Below are 22,167 nucleotides of genomic sequence, written 5' to 3' on the forward strand. Positions count from 1 at the left end.
ACAGACAACAAAACAAAACATATTAACAAAATAAAATAAATAGAATAAATATGTACAAATAAAATAGAGTAATAAATACGTACAAACATATATCCATATATACAGGTGCTGTGGGGAGGGGAAGGAGGTAAGGCGGGTAGGATGGGGAGGGGGAGGAGAGGAAGGAGAGGGATCACTCTGGGAAGGCCTCCTGGAGGAGGTGAGCTCTCAGTAGGGCCTTGAAGGGAGGAAGAGAGCTAGCTTGATGGATGTGCGGAGGGAGGGCATTCCGGGCCCAGGGGATGACGTGGGCCGGGGATCGATGGCGGGACAGGCGAGAACGAGGCCTAACGGTGAGGAGATTAGCGGCAGAGGAGCGGAGGGTGCGGGCTGGGCTGGAGAAGGAGAGAAGGGAGGTGAAGTAGGAGGGGACGAGGTGATGGACAGCCTTGAAGCCCAGGGTGAGGAGTTTCTTCCTGATGCATAGGTTGATTGGTAGCCACTGGACTGTAACCTACCCAGAGCTTAGAACAGTGCTTTGCACATAGTAAGTGCTTAACAAATACCATCATCATCAATATTATTATTAGTACTACCACAGACAGGGGGAAAGAGCCACCAGGGAGTGTCAAGGAAGAAGCAGGAATACCAGTGGGAGTCCATTTGTCCAGTTTGTCCTCCATAAACACCCCCATGAAGATCCACAGGTTGGTAGGGAACACCTGAGCTGGGGTTTCTTTTCACTAAAAACATTCAAGTTGAATTAGTGTAATTAGTATAAGAAATAATAATAATAATAATAATGATGGTATTTGTTAAGCACTTACTATGTGCAAAGCACTGTTCTACGCGCTGGGGGAATACAAGATGATTAGGTTGTCCCACGTGGGGCTCACAGTCTTAATCCTCATTTTACAGATGAGGGAATTGAGGCACAGAGAAGTTAAGTGACTTACCCAAGGTCACACAGCTGACAAGTTGCAGAGCTGGGATTCGAACCCTTGACCAAGAGATGAGAGGGGGGTGTGGGGCTAAGGAGTCTGGACCTTATCTTGGTTTAGAAGTCCACCACCATGTCTCTGGGATTCCTGGAATGTAGTAGTCTGGAGCAGAGCCCAAGGGGTTGCACGGAGGGCAAATCCGGGGTGCCTCAGGAGGCAGCAGGGAAGGAGAGCCCCTGGGTGCCTCGGGCGGTGGGCAGGGTAAGCCCCTAGCCACCTCATGGGGTGGGGAGGGTGTACCCTGGGCCACCTCAGGTGGCAGCAGGGTGGGTGAGCCCCTGGATGCCTCAGCTGGCAGTGAGGAAGGTGAACCTATGGGCACCTGGGGTGTTGCCAACTTCCCAAGCGCTTAGTGCAGTGCTCTGCACACAGTAAGCGCTCAATAAATATGATTGATTGATTGAGAGGCCTGGGTGCCTCAGGTGGTAGTGTGGTTCATTCATTCATTCAATTGATTCCCACCATCAACCCCCAGCCCACGTCATCCCCCTGGCCCGGAATGCCCTCCCTCCGCACATCCGCCAAGCTAGCTCTCTTCCTCCCTTCAAGGCCCTACTGAGAGCTCACCTCCTCCAGGAGGCCTTCCCACACTGAGCCCCCTCCTTCCTCTCCCCCTCCTCCTCCTCTCCATCCCCCCCGCCTTACCTCCTTCCCCTCCCCACAGCACCTGTATATATGTATATATGTTTGTATGTATTTATTACTCTATTTTATTTCTACATATTTATTCTAGTGAGGCCCTAAAGACTAGGCCTAGGAGTACCTGTATATATGTTTGTACAGACTTATTACTCTATTTATTTATTTTACTTGTACATATTTATTCTATTTATTTTATTTTGTTAATATGTTTTGTTTTGTTGTCTGTCTCCCCCTTCTAGACTGTGAGCCCACTGTTGGGTAGGGACCGTCTCTATATGTTGCCAACTTGGACTTCCCAAGTGCTTAGTACAGTGCTCTGCACACATTAAGCACTCAATAAATATGATTAAATGAATGAATTGTATTTATTGAGGGTTTACTGTGTGCAGGCACTATACTAAGCGCCTGAGAAGTACAAATTGGCAACATATAGAGATGGTCCCTACCCAACAACGGGCTCACAGTCCAGAAGGGAGAGACAGACAAAACAAACAAACAAGCAAGTAGATAGGTGTCAATATCAACAGAATAAATAGAATTATAGCTATATACACATCATTAATAAAATAGAGTAATAAATATGTACAAATAATAATAATAATGATGGTACTTGTTAAGCATTTACTATGTGCCAAGCACTGCTCTAAGCGCTGGGGTAAATACAAAGTTATCAGGTTGCCTCACCTGGGGCTCCCAGTCTTAATCCTCATTTTACAGATGAGGTAACTGAGGAACAGAGAAGTTAAGGGACTTGACCAAAGTCACACAGCAGACAAGTGGCGGAGCCAGGATTATAACCCAGGACCTCTGACTCCCAAACCCGAGCTCTTTCCACTAAGCCACGCACACAAGTGCTGTGGGGAGGGGAAGGGGGAAGGGGGAAGGGCAGAGGGGGAGATGGGGAGGGGAGAAGGAGAGGAAAAAGAGGGGTGCTCAGTGTGGGAAGGCCTCCTGGAGGAGGTGAGCTCTCAGTAGGGCTTTGAAGGGTGGAAGAGAGCTAGCTGGGCGGATGGGCAGAGGGAGGGCATTCCAGGCCCGGGGGATGACGTGGGCCGGGGGTCGACGGCAGGACAAGTGAGAACGAGGCCCGGTGAGGAGGTGAGCGTCACCAGAGGAGCGGAGGGGCTGGGCTGGAGAAGGAGAGAAGGGAGGGGAAGTAGGAGGGGGCGAGGGGATGGACAGCCTTGAAGCCCAGGGTGAGGAGTTTTTGCTTGATTCGAAGGTTGATAGGCAACCACTGGAGATTTTTGAGGAGGGGAGTGACATGCCTTAAGCGTTTCTGTACAAAGATAATCCGGGTAGCAGAGTGAAGTATAAACTGAAGCGGGGAGAGACAGGAGGATGGGAGATCAGAAAGGAGGCGGATGCAGTCATCCAGTCGGGATAGGATGAGAGATTGAACCAGCAAGGTAGCGGTTTGGATGGAGAGGAAAGGGCGGATCTTGGTGATGTTGTGGAGGTGAGACCGGTAGGTTTTGGTGACGGATTGGATGTGTGGTGTGAATGAGAGAGCAGAGTCGAGGATTCATTCATTCATTCATTCAATCGTATTTATTGAGTGCTTACTGTGTGCAGAGCACTGTACTAAGCGCTTGGGAAGTACAAGTTGGCAACATATAGAGACAGTCCCTACCCAACAGTGGGCTCACAGTCTAGAAGGGGGAGACAGAGAACAAAACTAAACATATTAACAAAATAAAATACATACAATAGATAAGTACAAGTAAAATAAATAAATAAATAGAGTAATAAATATCTACAAACATATATACATATATACAGGTGCTGTGGGGAAGGGAAGGCGGTAAGACGGGGGGATGGAGAGGGGGACGGGGGGGGGAGAGAAAGGAGGGGGCTCAGTCTGGGAAGGCCTCCTGGAGGGAGTGAGCTCTCAGTAGGGCCTTGAAGGGAGGAAGAGAGCTAGCTTGGCAGATGGGCAGAGGGAGGGCATTCCAGGCCCGGGGGATGACGTGGGCCGGGGGTCGACGGCGGGACAGGCGAGAACGAGGTACGGTGAGGAGATTAGCGGCAGAGGAGTGGAGGGTGCGGGCTGGGATGGAGAAGGAGAGAAGGGAGGTGAGGTAGGAGGAGGTGAGGTGATGGACAGCCTTGAAGCCCAGGGTGAGGAGTTTCTGCCTGATGCGCAAATTGATTGTTAGCCACTGGAGATTTTTGAGGAGGGGAGTAACATGCCCAGAGCATTTCTGGACAAAGACAATCCGGGCAGCAGCATGAAGTATGGACTGAAGTGGGGAGAGACACAAGGATGGGAGATCAGAGAGAAGGCTGATGCAGTAGTCCAGATGGGGGATGGGGAGGGGGAGACGAAGGAGGAGGCTCAGTCTGGGAAGGTGAGCTCTCAGTAGGGCTTTGAAGGGAGGAAGAGAGCTAGCTTGGCGGATGTGCGGAGGGAGGGCATTCCAGGCCAGGGGGAGGACCTGGGCCGGGGGTCGATGGCGGGACAGGCGAGAACGAGGCCCAGTGAGGAGGTTAGTGGCGGCAGAGGAGCGGAGGGTGCGGGCTGGGCTGGAGAAGGACAGAAGGGAGGTGAGGTAGGAGGGGGCGAGGTGATGGAAAGCCTTGAAGCTGAGAGTGAGGAGTTTCAGCCTGATGCATATATGACACCACGGTTGTGGGCTTGTGAGATGGGAAGGATGGTAGTGCCTACTACAGTGAAGGGAAAGTCTGGGAAAGGGCAGGGTTAGGGAGGAAAGATAAGGAGCTCAGTCTTGGATATGTTGAGTTTTAGATGGCTGGCAGACAACCAGTTGGAGATGTCCTGAAGGCAGGAGGAGAAACGAGCCTGGAGGGTGGGGGAGAGAACAGGGGTGGAGATGTAGATTTGGGTGTCAGCAGCGTAAAGATGATAGTTGAAGCCTTGGGAGCGAATGAGTTCACCAAGGGAGTGAGTATTGATGGAGAACAGAAGGGGCCCAAGAACTGATCCTTGAAGAACCCCTACAGTAAGGGGATGGGAGGGGGAGGAGAAGCCCGCAACGGAGACTGAGAATGAATGGCCGGAGAGATAAGAGGAGAACCGGGAGAGGACGGAGTCTGTGAAGCCAAGGTTGGATAGTGTGTTGAGGAGAAGGGGATGATCTACAGTGTTGAAGGCAGCTGAGAGGTCGAGGAGGATTAGGATGGAGTAGGAGCCATTGGATTTGACAAGAAGGAAGTCATTGGTGACCTTTGAGAGGGCAGTTTCCGTGGAGTGTAGGGGACAGAAGCCAGATTTGAGGGGGTCCAGGAGAGAGTTGGAGTTGAGGAATTTGAGGCAGCAAGTGTAGATGACTTGTTCTAGGAGTTCGGAAAGGAAGGGTAGGAGGGAGATAGGGCGATGACTAGAAGGGGCAGTGGGCCCAAGAGAAGGGTTTTTTAGGATGGGGGAGATGTGGGCATGTTTGAAGGCAGAGGGGAAGGAACCAGTGGAGAGTGAGCGGTTGAAGATGGAAGTTAAGGAGGGGAGGAGGAAAGGGGTCAGAGTTTTCATAAGATGAGAGGGAATGGAGTCCGAAGCCCCAGGGTTCTTCGGGTGGCAGGGTTGGGAGAGCCCCTTGGCGCCTTGGATGGTGGAGTGGGAGAGCATTCATTCATTCATTCCTTCAATCGCATTTATTGAGCGCTTACTGTGTGCAGAGCACTGTATTAAGCGCTTGGGAAGTACAGGGGTGCCTCAGGTGGCAGCGAGGTGGGTGAGCCTCTGGGTGCCTCGGGTGGTGGTGGGATAGGTGAGCTTGTGGGAACTGACATTTTTTATATTAATGCCTTTTTCCCTCTCTAGACTAAAAGCTCTAGAGGGAAGCAGCATGGCATAATGGATAGAGCGTGGATCTGCGAGTCAGAAAGTCGTGGGTTCTAATTCTGGCTCCACCACTTGTCTGTTCTTTGACCTTGGGCAAGTCACTTCACTTCTCTGTGCCTCAGTTACCTCATCTGTAAAATGGGAATTGAGACTGTGAGCCCCACTTGGGACAGGGACTGTGTCCAACCCGATTTGCTTGCATTAATCCCAGTGGTTAGTACAGTGCCTGGCACCTAGTAAGGGCTTAAATTATTATTATTATTATGAAGTGCCATCGAGTCATTTCCAATTCATATTTGTTCATATTTACTATTCGATTTATTTTATTTTGTTAATATGTTTTGTTTGGTTGTCTGTTTCCCCCTTCTAGACTGTGAGCCCGTTGTTGGGTAGGGACCGTCTCTATATGTTGCCAACTTGTACTTCCCAAGCGCTTAGTCCAGTGCTCTGCACACAGTAAGTGCTCAATAAATATGATTGAATGAATGCATCCCCTCCTTCCTCTCCCCCTCCTCCCCCTCCCCATCCCCCCGTCTTACCTCCTTCCCCTCCCCACACCACCTGTATACGTGTATATATGTTTGCACGGATTTATTACTCTATTCATTTTATTTGTACAGATTTATGCTATTTATTTTATTTTGTTAATATGTTTTGTTGTCTGTCTCCCCCTTCTAGACTGTGAGCCCACTGTTGGGTAGGGACCGTCTCTGTTGCCGGCTTGTATTTCCCAAGCGCTTAGTCCAGTGCTCTGCACACAGTAAGCACTCAGTAAATTTGACTGAATGAATAAATGTCAACTTGTACCTCCCAAGCGCTTAGTCCAGTGCTCTGCACACAGTAAGCGCTCAATAAATACTTTTGAATGACTGGGTGCAGAGCACTGGACTAAGCACTTGGGAAGTCCAAGTTGGCACTCATTCATTCTAGACTGTGAGCCCACTGTTGGGTAGGGGCCGTCTCTCTATGTTGCCAACTTGGACTTCCCAAGCGCTTAGTCCAGTGCTCTGCACACAGTAAGCGCTCAATAAATACTTTTGCTTGGCTGTGGGCAGAGCACTGGACTAAGCACTTGGGAAGTCCAAGTTGGCATTCATTCATGCTAGACTGTGAGCCCACTGTTGGGTAGGGACCGTCTCTCTATGTTGCCAACTTGGACTTCCCAAGCGCTTAGTACAGTGCTCTGCACACAGTAAGCGCTCAATAAATACGATTGATTGATTGATTGATTGATTGATTGACTGACTGCCTGCCTGCCTGAGGGAGCGCAGGGAGCCGGCCCTGCGGCCCCGCCCCCTACAGACATCCGCCCGCCGATTGGCTAGTCCGGGAAGGGGGCGTGACCGGCGTGATGACGTCACGGGCACGTCGACGCGCGGAGCGGACAGGGGCCCGGAAGTGGCCAAGGCAGCTGCCCGCCTGCCGCGGAGGGTTCTGGGTCTCCGGGACCGGACCGGCCGAGCAAAGTGAGGCCCCCCCGCGCATGCGCTTCCCCTCCCCTCAGGGCCTCCCTTCAAAGCCCTACTGAGAGCTCACCTCCTCCAGGAGGCCTTCCCATACTCAGCCCTCTCCTTCCCCTCCCCACAGCCCCTGTATATATTTATAGATGTCTGTACGGATTTATGACTCTATTTTATTTGTACATATTTACTTTATTTCGTTAATATGTTTTGTTTGGTTCCCTGTTTCCCCCTTCTAGATTGTGCGCTCACTGTTGGGTAGGGACCGTCTCTAGATGTTGCCAACTTGGACTTCCCAAGCGCTTAGTACAGTGCTCTGCACGCAGTAAACGCTCAATAAATACGATTGAATGAATGAATGTACTTCCCAAGCGCTTAGTACAGTGCTTTGCACACAGTAAGCGCTCAATAAAGACGATTGAATGAATGAATGAATGAGTCCCCTCCTTCCTCTCCCCCTCCTCTCCATCCCCCCCACCTTACCTCTTTCCCCTCCCCACAGCACCTGTATATATTTATATATGTCTGTACGGATTTATTAACTCTATTTTATTTGTACACATTTATTCTATTTATTTTATTTTGTTAATATGTTTGGTTTAGTTCTCTGTTTCCCCCTTCTAGACTGTGAGCCCACTGTTGGGTAGGGACCGTCTCTATATGTTGCCAACTTGGACTTCCCAAGCGCTTAGTACAGTGCTCTACACACAGTAAGCACTCAATAAATACGATTGAATGAATGAATGTACTTCCCAAGCGCTTAGTCCAGTGCTCTGCACACAGTAAGCGCTCAATAAAGACGATTGAATGAATGAATGAATGAATGAATCCCCTCCTTCCTCTCCCCCTCCTCCCCCCCCCCCCCCCCCCCCCCGCCTTACCTCTTTCCCCTCCCCACAGCACCTGTATATATTTATAGATGTCTGTACGGATTTATTACTCTATTTTATTTGTACATATTTATTCTATTTATTTTATTTAGTTAGTATGTTTGGTTTTGATCTCTGTCTCCCCCTTCTAGACTGTGAGCTCGGTGTTGGGTAGGGACCGGCTCTAAATGTTGCCAACTTGGACTTCCCAAGCACTTAGTACAGTGCTCTGAACACAGTTAAGCGCTCAATAGATACGATTGAATGAATGAATGTACTTCCCAAGCGCTTAGTCCAGTGCTCTGCACACAGTAAGCACTCAATAAAGACTATTGAATGAATGACTGAGCCCCCTCCTTCCTCTCCCCCTCCTCCCTGCCTTACCTCTTTCCCCTCCCCACAGCACCTGTATAGATGTATATATGTTTGTACGGATTTATTACTCTATTCATTTTACTTGTACATATTTATTCTATTTATTTTATTTTGTTAATATGTTGTGTTTTGTTGTCCGTCTTCCCCTTCTAGACTGTGAGCCCGCTGTTGGGTAGGGACCGTCTCTAGATGTTGCCAACTTGGACTTCCCAAGTGCTTGGGCCAGTGCTGTGCACACAGTAAGCGCTCAATGAATGAAGTGGCAAAGCCGGGATAATAATAATAATATTGATGGCATTTGTTAAGCACTTACTATGTGCCAAGCACTGTTCTAAGCACTGGGGAGGATACAAGGTGATCAGGTTGTCCCACGTGGGGCTCACAGTCTCCATCCCCATTTTACAGATGAGCTCACTGAGGCCCAGAGAAGCAAGTGACTTGCCCAAAGTCACACTGATGACAATTGGCACAGCTGGGATTTGAACCCATGACCTCTGACTCCCAAGCCCGGGCTCTTTCCATTGAGCCACGCTGCTGCTTATAGCATGGAGGGATGGTGGGCAAGCCCGGTTTGGACCTCAGGGAGGTAGGCAGTTGGTTTGCTGCTGGTGGGGGCTGTTTTAGATGTCATCCTTTGGCGGGGAGAGAGGCAAGAGGGAGAAAACTAGCATTTCCCAAGTGGGAATGGGGTTGGAGGAGAGTCCTCGGTGGTTTGCTTACACTCTCTATCATATTTAATCAATCAATCAATCGTATTTATTGAGCGCTTACTGTGTGCAGAGCACTGTACTAAGCGCTTGGGATGTACAAGTTGGCAACACATAGAGACAGTCCCTACCCAACAGTGGGCTCACAGTCTAAAAGGGGGAGACAGAGAGCAAAACCATACTAACAAAATAAAATAAATAGAATAGATATGTACAAGTAAAATAAATAAATAAATAGAGTAATAAATATGTACAGAATATTTACTATTCTCTTTATTTTATTTTTGTTAATATGTCTTGTTTTGTTGTCTGTCTCCCCCTTCTAGACTATGAGCCCGTTGTTGGGTAGGAACTGTCTCTATATGTTGCCAACTTGTACTTCCCAAGCGCTTAGTACAGTGCTTTGCACGCAGTAAGCGCTCAATAAATGCAATTGAATGAATGAATATGTGTCATCACTCCTCCCTCCACCCCCTTCTCCCTTCCCCAGGTGGGGTGAGTGAGGAGTTACCCCAGCCAGAGGGTGGCTCGGTGGAAAGAGCCCCGGGCTTGGGAGTCAGAGGTCATGGGTTCTAATCCTGACTCCGCCGCTTGTCAGCTGTGTGACTTTGGGCAACTCAGTTCACTTCTCTGTGCCTCAGTTACCTCATTTGTAAAAAGGGGATTCATTCATTCATTCATTGTCGTATTCATTGAGCGCTTACTGTGTGCCGAGCACTGTACTAAGCGCTTGGGAAGTACAGGTTGGCAACATATAGAGACGGTCCCTACCCAACAGTGGGCTCACAGGCTAGAAGGGGGAGACAGAGAACAAAACAAAACATATTAGCAAAATAAATAGAATAAATATGTACAAATAAAATAGAGTAATAAATCCATGCAAACATATGTCATCATCATCAATTGTATTTATTGAGCGCTTACTGTGTGCAGAGCACTGTACTAAGCGCTTGGGAAGTACAAGTTGGCAACATATAGAGACAGTCCCTACCCAACAGTGGGCTCACAGTCTAAAATATACATATATACAGGTGCTGTGGGGAGGGGGATCAGTCTGGGGGAGGGGGATTAAGACTGTGAGCCCCAAGTGGGACAACCTGATCACCTTGTATCCCCCCCGCAGCGCTTAGAACAGTGCTTGGCACATAGTAAGCGCTTAACAAATACCATCATTATTATTATCTTGCTCTTTGTAGGATGCACGGGACAGAGCGGGAGGGAACCGGGACAGAGAGGAGCCCCACCATCATGGCCGAGCCCCATCCCGATCCTTCCCCAGCCCCGCTGAAGTCTCCGGCATTTGACCTCTTCAACCTGGTCGTGTCCTACAAGAGGCTGGAGATCTACCTGGAGCCCGTCAGGGATGCAGGCGACGGCATCCGCTATTTACTCAGGTAAGGCTTCCTCCTCTCCCGTCTCGCACCCCACCCTTCCTCCTGCCCTTCCTTCTCCGTCCTTCCGTCCTCCTGACTCTAAAGCCGGCAGCGCTGGGAGCTGTTGCGATGTGGGCAAGGGTAGGATTGCCAAGCGGTGGCCCGCCGAAAGCTTTTCAGGCAGACACTGAGTCGGAGGGGGCAGCCTACATTCCCAGAGCTTCAGGGATGACAGTGATACAGCCGTGGGAGGCCGTGGATGACGGGATGTATAATAATAATAATTATTATTATGGCATTTAAGCGCTTACTATGGGCCGAGCACTGTTCTAAGTGCTGGGGTAGATACAGGGTAATCAGATTATCCCACATGAGGCTCACAGTTTAATCCTCATTTTACAGATGAGGTAACTGAGGCACAGAGAAGTGCCCCTGGCCTGGAATGCCCTCCCTCTGCACATCGCCAAGATCCGCCCTTTCCTCTCCATCCAAACCGCTACCCTGCTCGTTCAAGCTCTCATCCTATCCCATCTGGACTACTGTATCAGCCTTCTCTCTGATCTCCCATCCTCGTGTCTCTCTCCACTTCACTCCATACTTCATGCTGCTGCCCGGATTATCTTTGTCCAGAAACGCTCTGGGCATATCACTCCCCTCCTCAAAAATCTCCAGTGGCTACCAATCAATCTGCGCATCAGGCAGAAACTCCTCACCCTGGGCTTCAAGGCTGTCCATCCATCCCCTCGCCCCCTCCTACCTCACCTCCCTTCTCTCCTTGTCCAGCCCAGCCCGCACCCTCCGCTCCTCTGCTGCTAATCTCCTCACCGTTAGGCCTCGTTCTCGCCTGTCCCGCCATCGACCCCCGGCCCACATCATCCCCCGGGCCTGGCATGCCCTCCCTCTGACCATCCGCCAAGCTAGCTCTCTTCCTCCCTTCAAGGCCCTACTGAGAGCTCACCTCCTCCAGGAGGCCTTCCCAGACTGACCCCCTTCCTTCCTCTCCCCCTCGTTCCCCTCTCCATCCCCCTCATCTTACCTCCTTCCCTTCCCCACAGCACCTGTATATATGTATTTATGTTTGTACATATTTATTACTCTATTTATTTTACTTGTACATATCTATTCTACGTACTTTATTTTGTTAGTACGTTTGGTTTTGTTCTCTGTCACCCCTTCTAGACTGTGAGCCCACTGTTGGGTAGGGACCATCTCTATATGTTGCCAATTTGTACTTCCCAAGCGCTTAGTACAGTGCTCTGCACACAGTAAGCGCTCAATAAATACGATTGAATGAATGAATCCATCAAGCTAGCTCTCTTCCTCCTTTCAAAGCCCTACTGAGAGCTCACCTCCTCCAGGAGGCCTTCCCAGACTGAGCCCCCTTTTTCCTCTCTTCCTCCCCATCCCCCCCGCCCTACCTCCTTCCCCTCCCCACAGCACCTGTATATATGTTTGGACAGATTTATTACTCTATTTATTTTACTTGTACATATTTACTATTTTATTTATTTGGTTAATGATGTGCATCTAGCTTTATTTCTATTTGATGACTTGACACTTGTCCACATGCCTGTCTCCCCCTTCTAGACTGTGAGCCCTTTGTTGGGTAGGGACCATCTCTATATGTTGCCAACTTGTACTTCCCAAGCGCTTAGTACAGGGCTCTGTACACAGTAAGCACTCAATAAATACGATTGAATGAATGAATGAAAGTGGCTTGCCCAGGGTCGCACAGCAGACAAGTGGCGGAGTCAGGATTAGAACCCAAGTCCTCTGACTCCAAGACTGCTCTTTCCACTGAGCCACGTTGCTTTCAAGGTGATGCTAAATTAACTCCTAAGGGTCAGGCCTTCTCCCTTGTTACTCTATTTATTTATTTATTTTACTTGTACATATCTATTTATTTTATTTTGTTAGTATGTTTGGTTTTGTTCTCTGTCTCCCCCTTCTAGACTGTGAGTCCACTGTTGGGTAGGGACTGTCTCTATATGTTGCCAACTTGTACTTCCCAAGCGCTTAGTACAGTGCTCTGCACACAGTAAGCGCTCAATAAATACGATTGATTGATTGTTCCAATGGCGAATGGGGAAGAAATGAAAGTAGTATGGACTGTAGCAGGTTTTCTTTGAATCCTCGATCTCGGGCTCGAACCCAGGTGGTCTCATTTGTAAGATTGAGCCCCCCCCTTGAAGGGCTAATGTCTTCCTGGGAATTTCTGCCCTCTGGAGCTGAGTGGCTCAGTGGAAAGAGCCCGAGCTCTGGAGTCAGAGGTCATGGGTTCAAATCCCGGCTCCGCCACTTGTCAGCTGTGTGACTCTGGGCAAGTCACTTCTCTGTGCCTCAGTTACCTCATCTGGAAAATGGGGATTAAGACTGTGAGCCCCACGGGGGACAACCTGATCACTTTGTAACCTCCCCAGCGCTTAGAACAGTGCTTTGTGCATAGTAAGCGCTTAATAAATGTCATTATTATTATTATTGTTATTATTCCTCTGAGGATGCCCATTCCCATCTACTGAGGCAAATGCAAGATTACCTTTCACTGGAATAAAATGGGACTCTCTGCAAACCAGGTTTTGTTTCCTTTGCGGTTTCTTGAAGTTCCAGTATTTCTTAACCCTTAGTCTGCACTACACAGTGGATGAGCCCACTGTTGGGTAGGGACCGTCTATATGTTGCCAACTTGTACTTCCCAAGCGCTTAGTACAGTGCTCTGCACACAGTGAGCGCTCAATAAATACGATTGAATGAATGAACGAGTGCTTCAGGATCATCAGATTGGGACAAAGTCCCTAGCTCGTGGGCTCACAGTCATTTGTGCTCGCCTCTCCGTCTGTTGAAGAATGACCTGATCTTGTCCTTTATTACCTTCTGAATCAATCCTTTGTATTTAATGAGCACTTACTGTGTGCAGAGCACTGTACTGTTTGGGAAAGTACAATATTACAAATTGGATAGACACGTTCCCTGCCCAAAACAAGCATGCAGTCTAGACGGGGAGCCAGGCATTAATGCAAACAAGTAAATTACAGGTATTCACATAAATGCTTTGGGCTTTTCATTGAGAAGCAGCGTGGCTCAGTGGAAAGAGTCTGGGCTTCGGAGTCAGAGGTCATGGGTGCAAATCCTGGCTCTGCCAATTGTCAGCTGTGTGACTTTGGGTAAGTCACTTAACTTCTCTGTGCCTCAGTTCCCTCATCTGTAAAATGGGGATTAAGACTGTGGACCCCTATGGGACAACCTGATCACCTTGTAACCTCTCCAGCGCTTAGAACAGTGCTTTGCACATAGTAAGCGCTTAATAAATGCCATTATAATTGTTATTATTATTTGGGGCTGAGGGAAGGGTGAATAAAGGGTATAAATCCAAGTGCAAGGGCAACACAGAAGGAGTGGGAGAAGAGGAAATGAGGGCTCAGTCAGGGAAGGCCTCTTGGAAGAGATGTGCTTTTAATAAGATTTTGAAAGTGGGGAGAGTGATCGTCTGTCAGTTCATTCATTCATTTGATCGTATATATTGAGCGCTTACTGTGTGCAGAGCACTGTACTGAGTGCTTGGGAAGTACAAGTTGGCAACATATAGAGACGGTCCCTACCCAACAGCGGGCTCACAGTCTAGAGGGTCGATCCTACATATCTAGTCCATTTATTTATTTTATTTATTCTATTTATTTTATTTTGTTAGTATGTTTGGTTTTGTTCTCTGTCTTCCCCTTTTAGACTGTGAGCCCACTGTTGGGTAGGGACTGTCTCTACATGTTGCCAATTTGTACTTCCCAAGCGCTCAGTACAGTGCTCTGCACATAGTAAGCGCTCAATAAATACGATTGATGATGATGATCCTATAAATTCTGTAACTTGCTTTGTCCCATTTGCTAAGAATACGTAGAACTTGCACTGTATTACGATTCACATTTTTTCACAAATCCTTTGGAGACAGGGATCCATCTCCATTCTACAGGTGGAGAACTGAGGCAAAGAAACAAAGGCTTTTCTAGAGTTACGAAGAAGAAGAGCATTCCAGGTCAGAGGCAGGACGTGGGCGAGGGGTGGGCAGTGAGATAGATGAGATGGAGGTACAGCAAGAAGATCGACATTAGGGGAGCGAAGTGTGCCGTCGGGGTTCGAAAGCAGCGAGGTAAGGTTGGAGGGGGCAAGGTGATGGAGCGCTTTAAAACCGATGGTAAGGAGTTTCTGTTTAATCTGAAGGAGGGTGGATAACCGCTGGAGGTTACTTGAGGAGTGGGGAAACATGGACTGAATGGTCTTTTAGACTGTGAGCCCACTGTTGGGTAGGGACTGTCTCTATATGTTGCCAATTTGTACTTCCCAAGCGCTTAGTACAGTGCTCTGCACATAGTAAGCGCTCAATAAATATGATTGATGATGATGATGATTGTAGAAAAATGATCTGGGCAGCAGAGTACGGACTGGAGTGGGGAGAGACAAGAGGGAGGGAGGTCAGCAAGGAGGCTGATACGGTAATTAAGGTAGGCTAGGATAAAAACTTGGATTAACGTAGTAGCAGAGTGGACGGAGGATTTTAGCCATGCCGTGAAGGTTGAAACAAAAGGATCTGTCAACAGATTGAATATATCATCATCATCATCATCATCAATCGTATTTATTGAGCGCTTACTATGTGCAGAGCTTGGGAAGTACAAATTGGCAACATATAGAGACAGTCCCTACCCAACAGTGGGCTCACAGTCTAAAAGGGGGAGACAGAGAACAAAACCAAACATGCTAACAAAATAAAATAAATAGAATAGATATGTACAAATAAAATAAATAAATAAATAGAGTAAAAAATATGTACAAACATATATACATATATCCAGGTGCTGTGGGGAAGGGAAGGAGGTAAGATGGGGGGGGTGGAGAGGGGGACGAGGGGGAGAAGAAGGAAGGGGCTCAGTCTGGGAAGGCCTCCTGGAATATATGGGTCTTCCTCATCTCCCACTCCCTTCTGCATCCTCCCTTTGCTCTTCCCCCTCCCAGTCCCACAACACTTATGCGTGTGTCTGTAATTTTATTTTCTCTGTATTTTATTTTCTCTGTAACTTTATTTGTATTGATGTCTGTCTCCCCTACTCTAGACTGTGAGCTCGTTGTGGGCAGGGAGTGTCACTGCTTGCTGTTGTAGTGTACTTTCCCAAGCGCTCTGTACAGTGCTGCGCACTCAGTTAAGTGCTTAATAAATAGGATTGAATGAGTGATGAGTTGAGGATAACAACAAGGTTATGGGCTTGTGAGTCAGGGAGGATGGGAGCGCTGTCTACAGTGATGAGAAAGTCAGGGGGAAGACAGGGTTATAATAATAATGGTAATAAAAGTGCTAAGCACTTACTATGTGCCAAGCACTGTTCTAAGCGCTGGGATAGAAACATGGTAATCACGTTGTTCCACGTGGGGCTCAGTCGTAATCGTCATTCTGTGGATGCACAGCACTGTACAGAGCGCTTGGGAAAGTACACTACAACAGCAAACAGTGACATTCCCTGCCCACAACGAGCTCACAGTCTAGAGTAGGGGAGACAGACATCAATACAAATAAAATTACAGAGAAAATAAAATACAGAGAAAATAAAATTACAGATACATTCATAAATGCTGTGGGACTGGGGGGCAGGGGGAAGAGAAAAGGGAGGAAGTCAGGGTGATGCAGAAGGGAGCGGGAGATGAGGAAAACCCATATATTTGTTGCCAATTTGTACTTCCCAAGCGCTTAGTACAGTGCTCTGCACACAGTAAGCGCTCAATAAATACGATTGAATGAATGAATGAATATATTCAATGTGTCGACAGATATTTTTGTTTCAATCTTTACGGCATGGCTAAAGATCAGTCTTAATCGTCATTCTGTAACTGAATCATAGAGAAGTTAAGCGGCTCGCCCAAGGTCACACAGCAGACAAATGACGGAGGCGGGATTAGAACCCATGTCCTCTGACTCCCAAGCCCGTGCTCTTTCCACTAAGCCATGCTGCTGAATACAGGGCCTGTTAGAAAATTTATTTTTATCCAGAAACATAGAGAGGAGGAGGGATTGACTGAAATTGAAGAGTATGTGAGGCTTGGGACCAATTAAACAGGTCTTTAGTTGTCTTCCAAATGAAGCTGTGAGCCCGCTGTTGGGTAGGGACCGTCTCTATATGTTGCCAACTTGTACTTCCCAAGCGCTTAGTACAGTGCTCTGCACACAGCGCTCAATAAATACGATTGAATGAATGAATAATAATAATAATAATGATGATGGCATTTGTTAAGCGCTTACTATGTGCAAAGCACTGTTCTAAGCGCTGGGGGGATATAGCATGATCAGGTTGTCCCACGTGGGGCTCACAGTCAATCCCCATTAACAGGTGAGGTAACTGAGGCTCAGAGAAGTTAAGTGACTTGCCCAAGGTCACACAGCAGGCATGTGGTGGAGCCGGGATTCGAACCCATGACCTCTGACTCCAAAGCCCGGGCTCTTTCCACTGAGCCACGCGAAGCAGCGTGGCCTAGTGGAAAGATCATGGGCCAGGGAATCAGGGGACCTGGGTTCTAATCCTGTCTCTGATACTTGTCTGCTGTTTGACCTTGGACAAGTCATGTAACTTTTCTGGGCCTCAGTTTCCTCATCTGTAAAATAGGGATTAAGACTGTGAGTCCCATGTGGGTGGGATTTGGACTCTGTCCAAGCTGATCACCTTGTTTCTACTCCAGTGCTCATAATACTGAGAAGCAGCGTGGCTCAATGGAAAGAGCCTGGGCTTTGGAGTCAGAGGTCATGGGTTCAAATCCCAGCTCCACCAATTGTCAGCTGTGTGACTTTGGGCAAGTCACTTCACTTCACTGGGCCTCAGTTCCCTCATCTGTAAAATGGGGATGAAGACTGAGCCCCACGTGGGACAACCTGATCACCTTGTAACCTCCCCAGTGCTTAGATCAGTGCTTTGCACATAGTAAGTGCTTAATCATCAATCGTATTTATTGAGCGCTTACTATGTGCAGAGCACTGTACTAAGCGCTTGGGAAGTACAAATTGGCAACATATAGAGACAGTCCCTACCCAACAGTGGGCTCACAGTCTAAAAGTAAATGCCATTATCATTATTATAACAGTGCTTGGTAATAATAATAATAATAATTATGGCACTTAAGTGCTTATTATGTGCCAGGTACCATACTAAGCTCTGGGGTGGATGCATGCAAATTCAGTCATTTGTATTGATTGAACACTTACTGTGTGCAGAGCAGTGTACTAAGCGCTTGAGAAGTACAAATCAGCAACATATAGAGACGGTCCCTACCCAGCAACGGGCTCACAGTCTAGAAGTACAGTGCTCTGCACACAGTAAGCGCTCAATAAATACGATTGATGATGATAGAAGGGAGGGACAAACAAAAAACCAAAACAGACAGGTGTCAATACCAACAGAATAAATAGAATTATAGCTATATACACATCATTAATAAAATAGAGTAGTAAATATTTACAAAGAAAATAGAGTAATAAATATGTACAAATATATGCAAGTGCTGTGGGGAGGGGAAGGGGGTAGGGTAGAGGGAGGGAGGGGATGGGGAGGGGAGGAGGAGAGGAAGGAGGGGGCTCAGTCTGGGAAGGCCTCCTGGAGGAGGTGAGCTCTCAGTAGGGCCTTGAAGGGAGGAAGAGAGCTAGCTTGGCGGATGGGCAGAGGGAGGGCATTCCGGGCCCGGGGGAGGACGTGGGCCGGGGGTCGATGGCGGGACAGGCGAGAGCGAGGTACGGTGAGGAGATTAGCAGCGGAGGAGCGGAGGGTGCGGGCTGGGCTGGAGAAGGACAGAAGGGAGGTGAGGTAGGAGGGGACAAGGGGATAGAGAGCTTTGAAGCCAACAGTGAGGATTTTTTGCTTGATTCGAAGGTTGATAGGCAACCACTGGAGATTTTTGAGGAGGGGAATGACATGCCCAGAGCGTTTCTGTACAAGGTAATCCGGGCAGCAGAGTGAAGTATAGACTGAAGCGGGGAGAAACAGGAGGATGGGAGATCAGAAAGGAGGCTGATGCAGTAATCCAGTTGGGATATGTTGCCAACTTGTACTTCCCAAGCGCTTAGTACAGTGCTCTGCACACAGTAAGCGCTCAGTAAATACGATTGAATGAATGAATGGAATCCAGTTGGGATAGGATAGCAAATCAGGTTGGACATAGTCCTTGTCCCTTGTGGGGCTCACAGTCTCCATTCCCGTTTTACAGATGAGGTAAACTGAAGCACAGAGAAGTGAAGTGATTTGCCCAAGGTCACCCAGCAGAGACGTGGAGGAACTGGGATTAGAACCCGTGATCTTTTGACTCCCAAGCCCGTGCTCTATCCTCTATGCCATGCTGCTTCAAGCACTTAACAAGCACCATTAAAAAGAAAAGAGAGATGAATGTCCCACCCTCTGGTTTTTGGTCTGCAGGTGGCTTGTTGATGAAGAGGCCTTGGGTTTGGGGCCAGTTTTCCTGCTTACATGCTTCCATTAGCGTACATGCTAATGGACAAATTGAAAAGGGTGCTAACAGCCAACTGGCTGCCACGGGGTGTGGACTGTGAGGCTCACCTTCCTTGGACTGCAGAGAGAAGTTGACCTTTCAATCCTTCCATCCTGAGGGCTAGTAGCTGTGCTGACTCTAGGTTCCTAGGGGCTACCGTAGTTGTACGGACAAGAGAACAGATCTTTTATAATTTTTTCTTCATCAGTCGCCCGTCTCCATCTCTCTTTCTTCCTTTCTCTCTTTCTTCCTTTCTCTCCTTCCTTCCTTTCTCTCCTTCCTTCCTTTCTCTCCTTCCTTCCTTTCTCTCCTTCCTTCCTTTCTCTCCTTCCTTCCTTTCTCTCCTTCCTTCCTTCCTCCCTTCCTTCCTTCCTTCCTCCCTCCCTCCCTTCCTTCCTTCCTTCCTCCCTTCCTTCCCTCCCTCCCTCCCTTCCTTCCCTCCCTCCCTCCCTTCCTTCCCTCCCTCCCTCCCTTCCTTCCCTCCCTCCCTCCCTTCCTTCCCTCCCTCCCTTCCTTCCCTCCCTCCCTCCCTTCCCTCCTTCCCTCCCTCCCTCCCACCCTTCCTCCCTCCCTCCCACCCTTCCTCCCTCCCTCCCTTCCTCCCTCCCTCCCTTTTCCTCCCTCCCTCATCATCATCATCATCAATCATATTAATTGAGCACTTACTATGTGCAGAGCACTGTACTAAGCGCTTGGGAAGTACAAATTGGCAACATATAGAGACAGTCCCTACCCAACAGTGGGCTCACAGTCTAAAAGGGGGAGACAGAGACCAAACATACTAACAAAATAAAATAAATAGAATAGATATGTACAAATAAATTAAATAAATAAATAGAGTAAAAAAAATATGTACAAACATATATACATATATACAGGTGCTGTGGGGAAGGGAGGGAGGTAAGATGGGGGGATGGAGAGGGGGACGAGGGGGAGAGGAAGGAAGGGGCTCAGTCTGGGAAGGCCTCCTGGAGGAGGTGAGCTCTCAGCAGGGCCTTGAAGGGAGGAAGAGAGCTAGCTTGGCGGAGGGGCAGAGGGAGGGCATTCCAGGCCCGGGGGATGACGTGGTCCGGGGGTCGATGGCGGGACAGGCGAGAGCGAGGTACAGTGAGGAGATTAGCGGTGGAGGAGCGGAGGGTGCGGGCTGGGCGGTAGAAAGAGAGAAGGGAGGTGAGGTAGGAGGGGGCGAGGTGATGGACAGCCTTGAAGCCCAGGGTGAGGAGTTTCTGCCTGATGCGCAGATTGATTGGTAGCCACTGGAGATTTTTGAGGAGGGGAGTGATATGCCCAGAGCGTTTCTGGACAAAGACAATCCAGGCAGCAGCATGAAGTATGGATTGAAGTGGAGAGAGACACGAGGATGGGAGATCAGAGAGAAGGCTGATGCAGTAGTCCAGACGGGATAGGATGAGAGCTTGAATGAGCAGGGTAGCGGTTTGGATGGAGAGGAAAGGGCAGATCTTGGCAATGTTGCGGAGCTGAGACCGGCAGGTTTTGGTCACGGCTTGGATGTGAGGGGTGAATGAGAGAGCGGAGTCGAGGATGACACCAGGGTTGCGGGCTTGTGAGACGGGAAGGATGGTAGTGCCGTCAACAGAGATGGGACAGTCACTCCCTCCCTTTTCCTCCCTCCCTCCCTCCCTTTTCCTCCCTCCCTCCCTCCCTTTTCCTCCCTCCCTCCCTCCCTTTTCCTTCCTTCCTTCCTTCCTTCCTTCCTTCCTTCCCTCCCTCCCTCCCTCCCTTCCTCCCTTCTCTCTCTCTCTCTCTTTCTTTCTTTCTTGCTCTCTTTCTTTCTCTCTTCCTCTCTCTCTGTCTCTCTGTCTCTCTCTCTCTGTGCCCCCCCCCCCCCCCCCCCCCCCGCCTCTCTCTCTGTGCTCTGACACAGGGCCATTGCTACACTGTGGCCTCTCCACTGACCAGAGATTTCTGTACTGTAGGTGGCAGGCCCCATTGTGCTCGTTGCTTACCTGTCTGGGACTCAACTTCCTGTTCCTCACTCTGAATGAAGGTAAGATCTGGCGGGGGATGGGGATGTTGTGTTAACTGTTTCATTTGGAGCGTGGGAATGAACCAGGATTAGAGCTTAGTGGGGGTGGGGAAAGGAATATAGTTGGGAAGAAAAGAGGAAGGAAGAGGAAGTAAAAGGTACCAAAGGAGGAGTATTTCTTTGTTAGTCCTCCTCCGCCACCGCCTCCCAACTTGTCTGTGGTCACTGTGTTCGGACTCCCTTTGCCCCCATCCCAGAACTGTTCACCCCCTTACCTCACCCCGATGATGATAATAATAATAATAATGATGATGGCATTTATTAAGCTCTTACTATGTGCAGAGCACTGTTCTAAGCGGTGGGGAGGTTACAGGGTGATCAGGTTGTCCCATGGAGGGCTAACAGTCTTCATCCCCATTTTACAGATGAGGCACAGAGAAGTTAAATGACTTTCCCAAAGTCACACAGCTGACAACTGGCGGAGCCGGGATTTGAACCCATGACCCCTGACTCCAAAGCCCGGGCTCTTTCCACGGAGCCATGCCCGATCTGACTGTGCCCCACCACGGCCACAGAAATTCCATCGCTGCGGTAACCACAGCTCCAGGCCTCTGACCCCCACTCACATCCAGCCCCAACTCCAGGCCCAAGAGCCCAGCCTGTGCCCATCTCATCATCATCATCAATCATATTTATTGAGCGCTTACTATGTGCAGAGCACTGTACTAAGCGCTTGGGAAGTACAAATTGGCAACATATAGAGACAGTCCCTACCCAACAGTGGGCTCACAGTCTAAAAGGGGGAGACAGAGAACAAAACCAAACATACTAACAAAATAAAATAAATAGAATAGATATGTACATCTCCCGCTTCTCCCACTAAGACCTCAGCCTTCGGCCAGTTCCCGCCTGGGTCTTTTCCAGGACCCGAGACAGGGCACACCCTACAAAATTTCCAGCTGCAGCTGGTGGGAGCAGGAGGTGGCAGAGTGGGCTCAGTACTCTGCCCTTCCTGCCCAGGAAACTCTGGGGCAAGGACATGGGCATATGACTGGATGCTCATCTGTCTCGGGGGGCGTCCACCCTGGAAGAAGCAGCATGGCTCAGCGGCAAGAGCAGCACAGGTTTGGAAGTCAGAGGTCGTGGGTTCTAACCCCGGCTGCGCCACCTGTCTGCTGTGTGATCTGTGCCTCAGTTACCTCATCTGTAAAATGGGGATTAAGACTGTGAGCCCCATGGGGGACAACCTGATCACCTTGTATCCCCCTCCAGCTCTTAGAACAGTGCTTTGCACATAGTAAGCGCTTAACAAATGGCATTTCTCCCCCTCCTCTACTCCTCTCCCATGGGGAGGTGAGAGAATTGGAGTCCAGGGCAAACCAGCAAGGCGGCATTGGCGTATCAGAATTCAGAAACGATCGGGGGATGGCTGAGCTTATGGTGTCTCCTTCCTCCCTCCCTCTTACT

At 49.0% G+C, this 22,167-nt stretch overlaps 1 protein-coding gene across 2 annotated transcripts in view; it reads left to right on the forward strand.

The window, feature by feature from the left end:
• The first annotated feature begins 6,875 nt into the window (after nucleotides 1-6,875).
• ZFYVE27 (zinc finger FYVE-type containing 27) overlaps nucleotides 6,876-22,167 on the forward strand; it is a 31,083-nt gene continuing 15,791 nt past the window's right edge. For both annotated transcript variants that reach the window (XM_038744112.1, XM_038744114.1), the window contains exons 1-3: nucleotides 6,876-6,890; nucleotides 10,032-10,229; nucleotides 20,651-20,721. In XM_038744112.1, the coding sequence (XP_038600040.1) occupies nucleotides 10,033-10,229; nucleotides 20,651-20,721 (268 nt within the window). In that variant the 5' untranslated portion in view covers nucleotides 6,876-6,890; nucleotide 10,032. The remainder of the gene's footprint in view (nucleotides 6,891-10,031; nucleotides 10,230-20,650; nucleotides 20,722-22,167) is intronic.

The sequence above is a fragment of the Tachyglossus aculeatus genome, chromosome 3 (genome assembly GCF_015852505.1).
Source record: "Tachyglossus aculeatus isolate mTacAcu1 chromosome 3, mTacAcu1.pri, whole genome shotgun sequence".
NCBI lineage: Eukaryota > Metazoa > Chordata > Mammalia > Monotremata > Tachyglossidae > Tachyglossus > Tachyglossus aculeatus.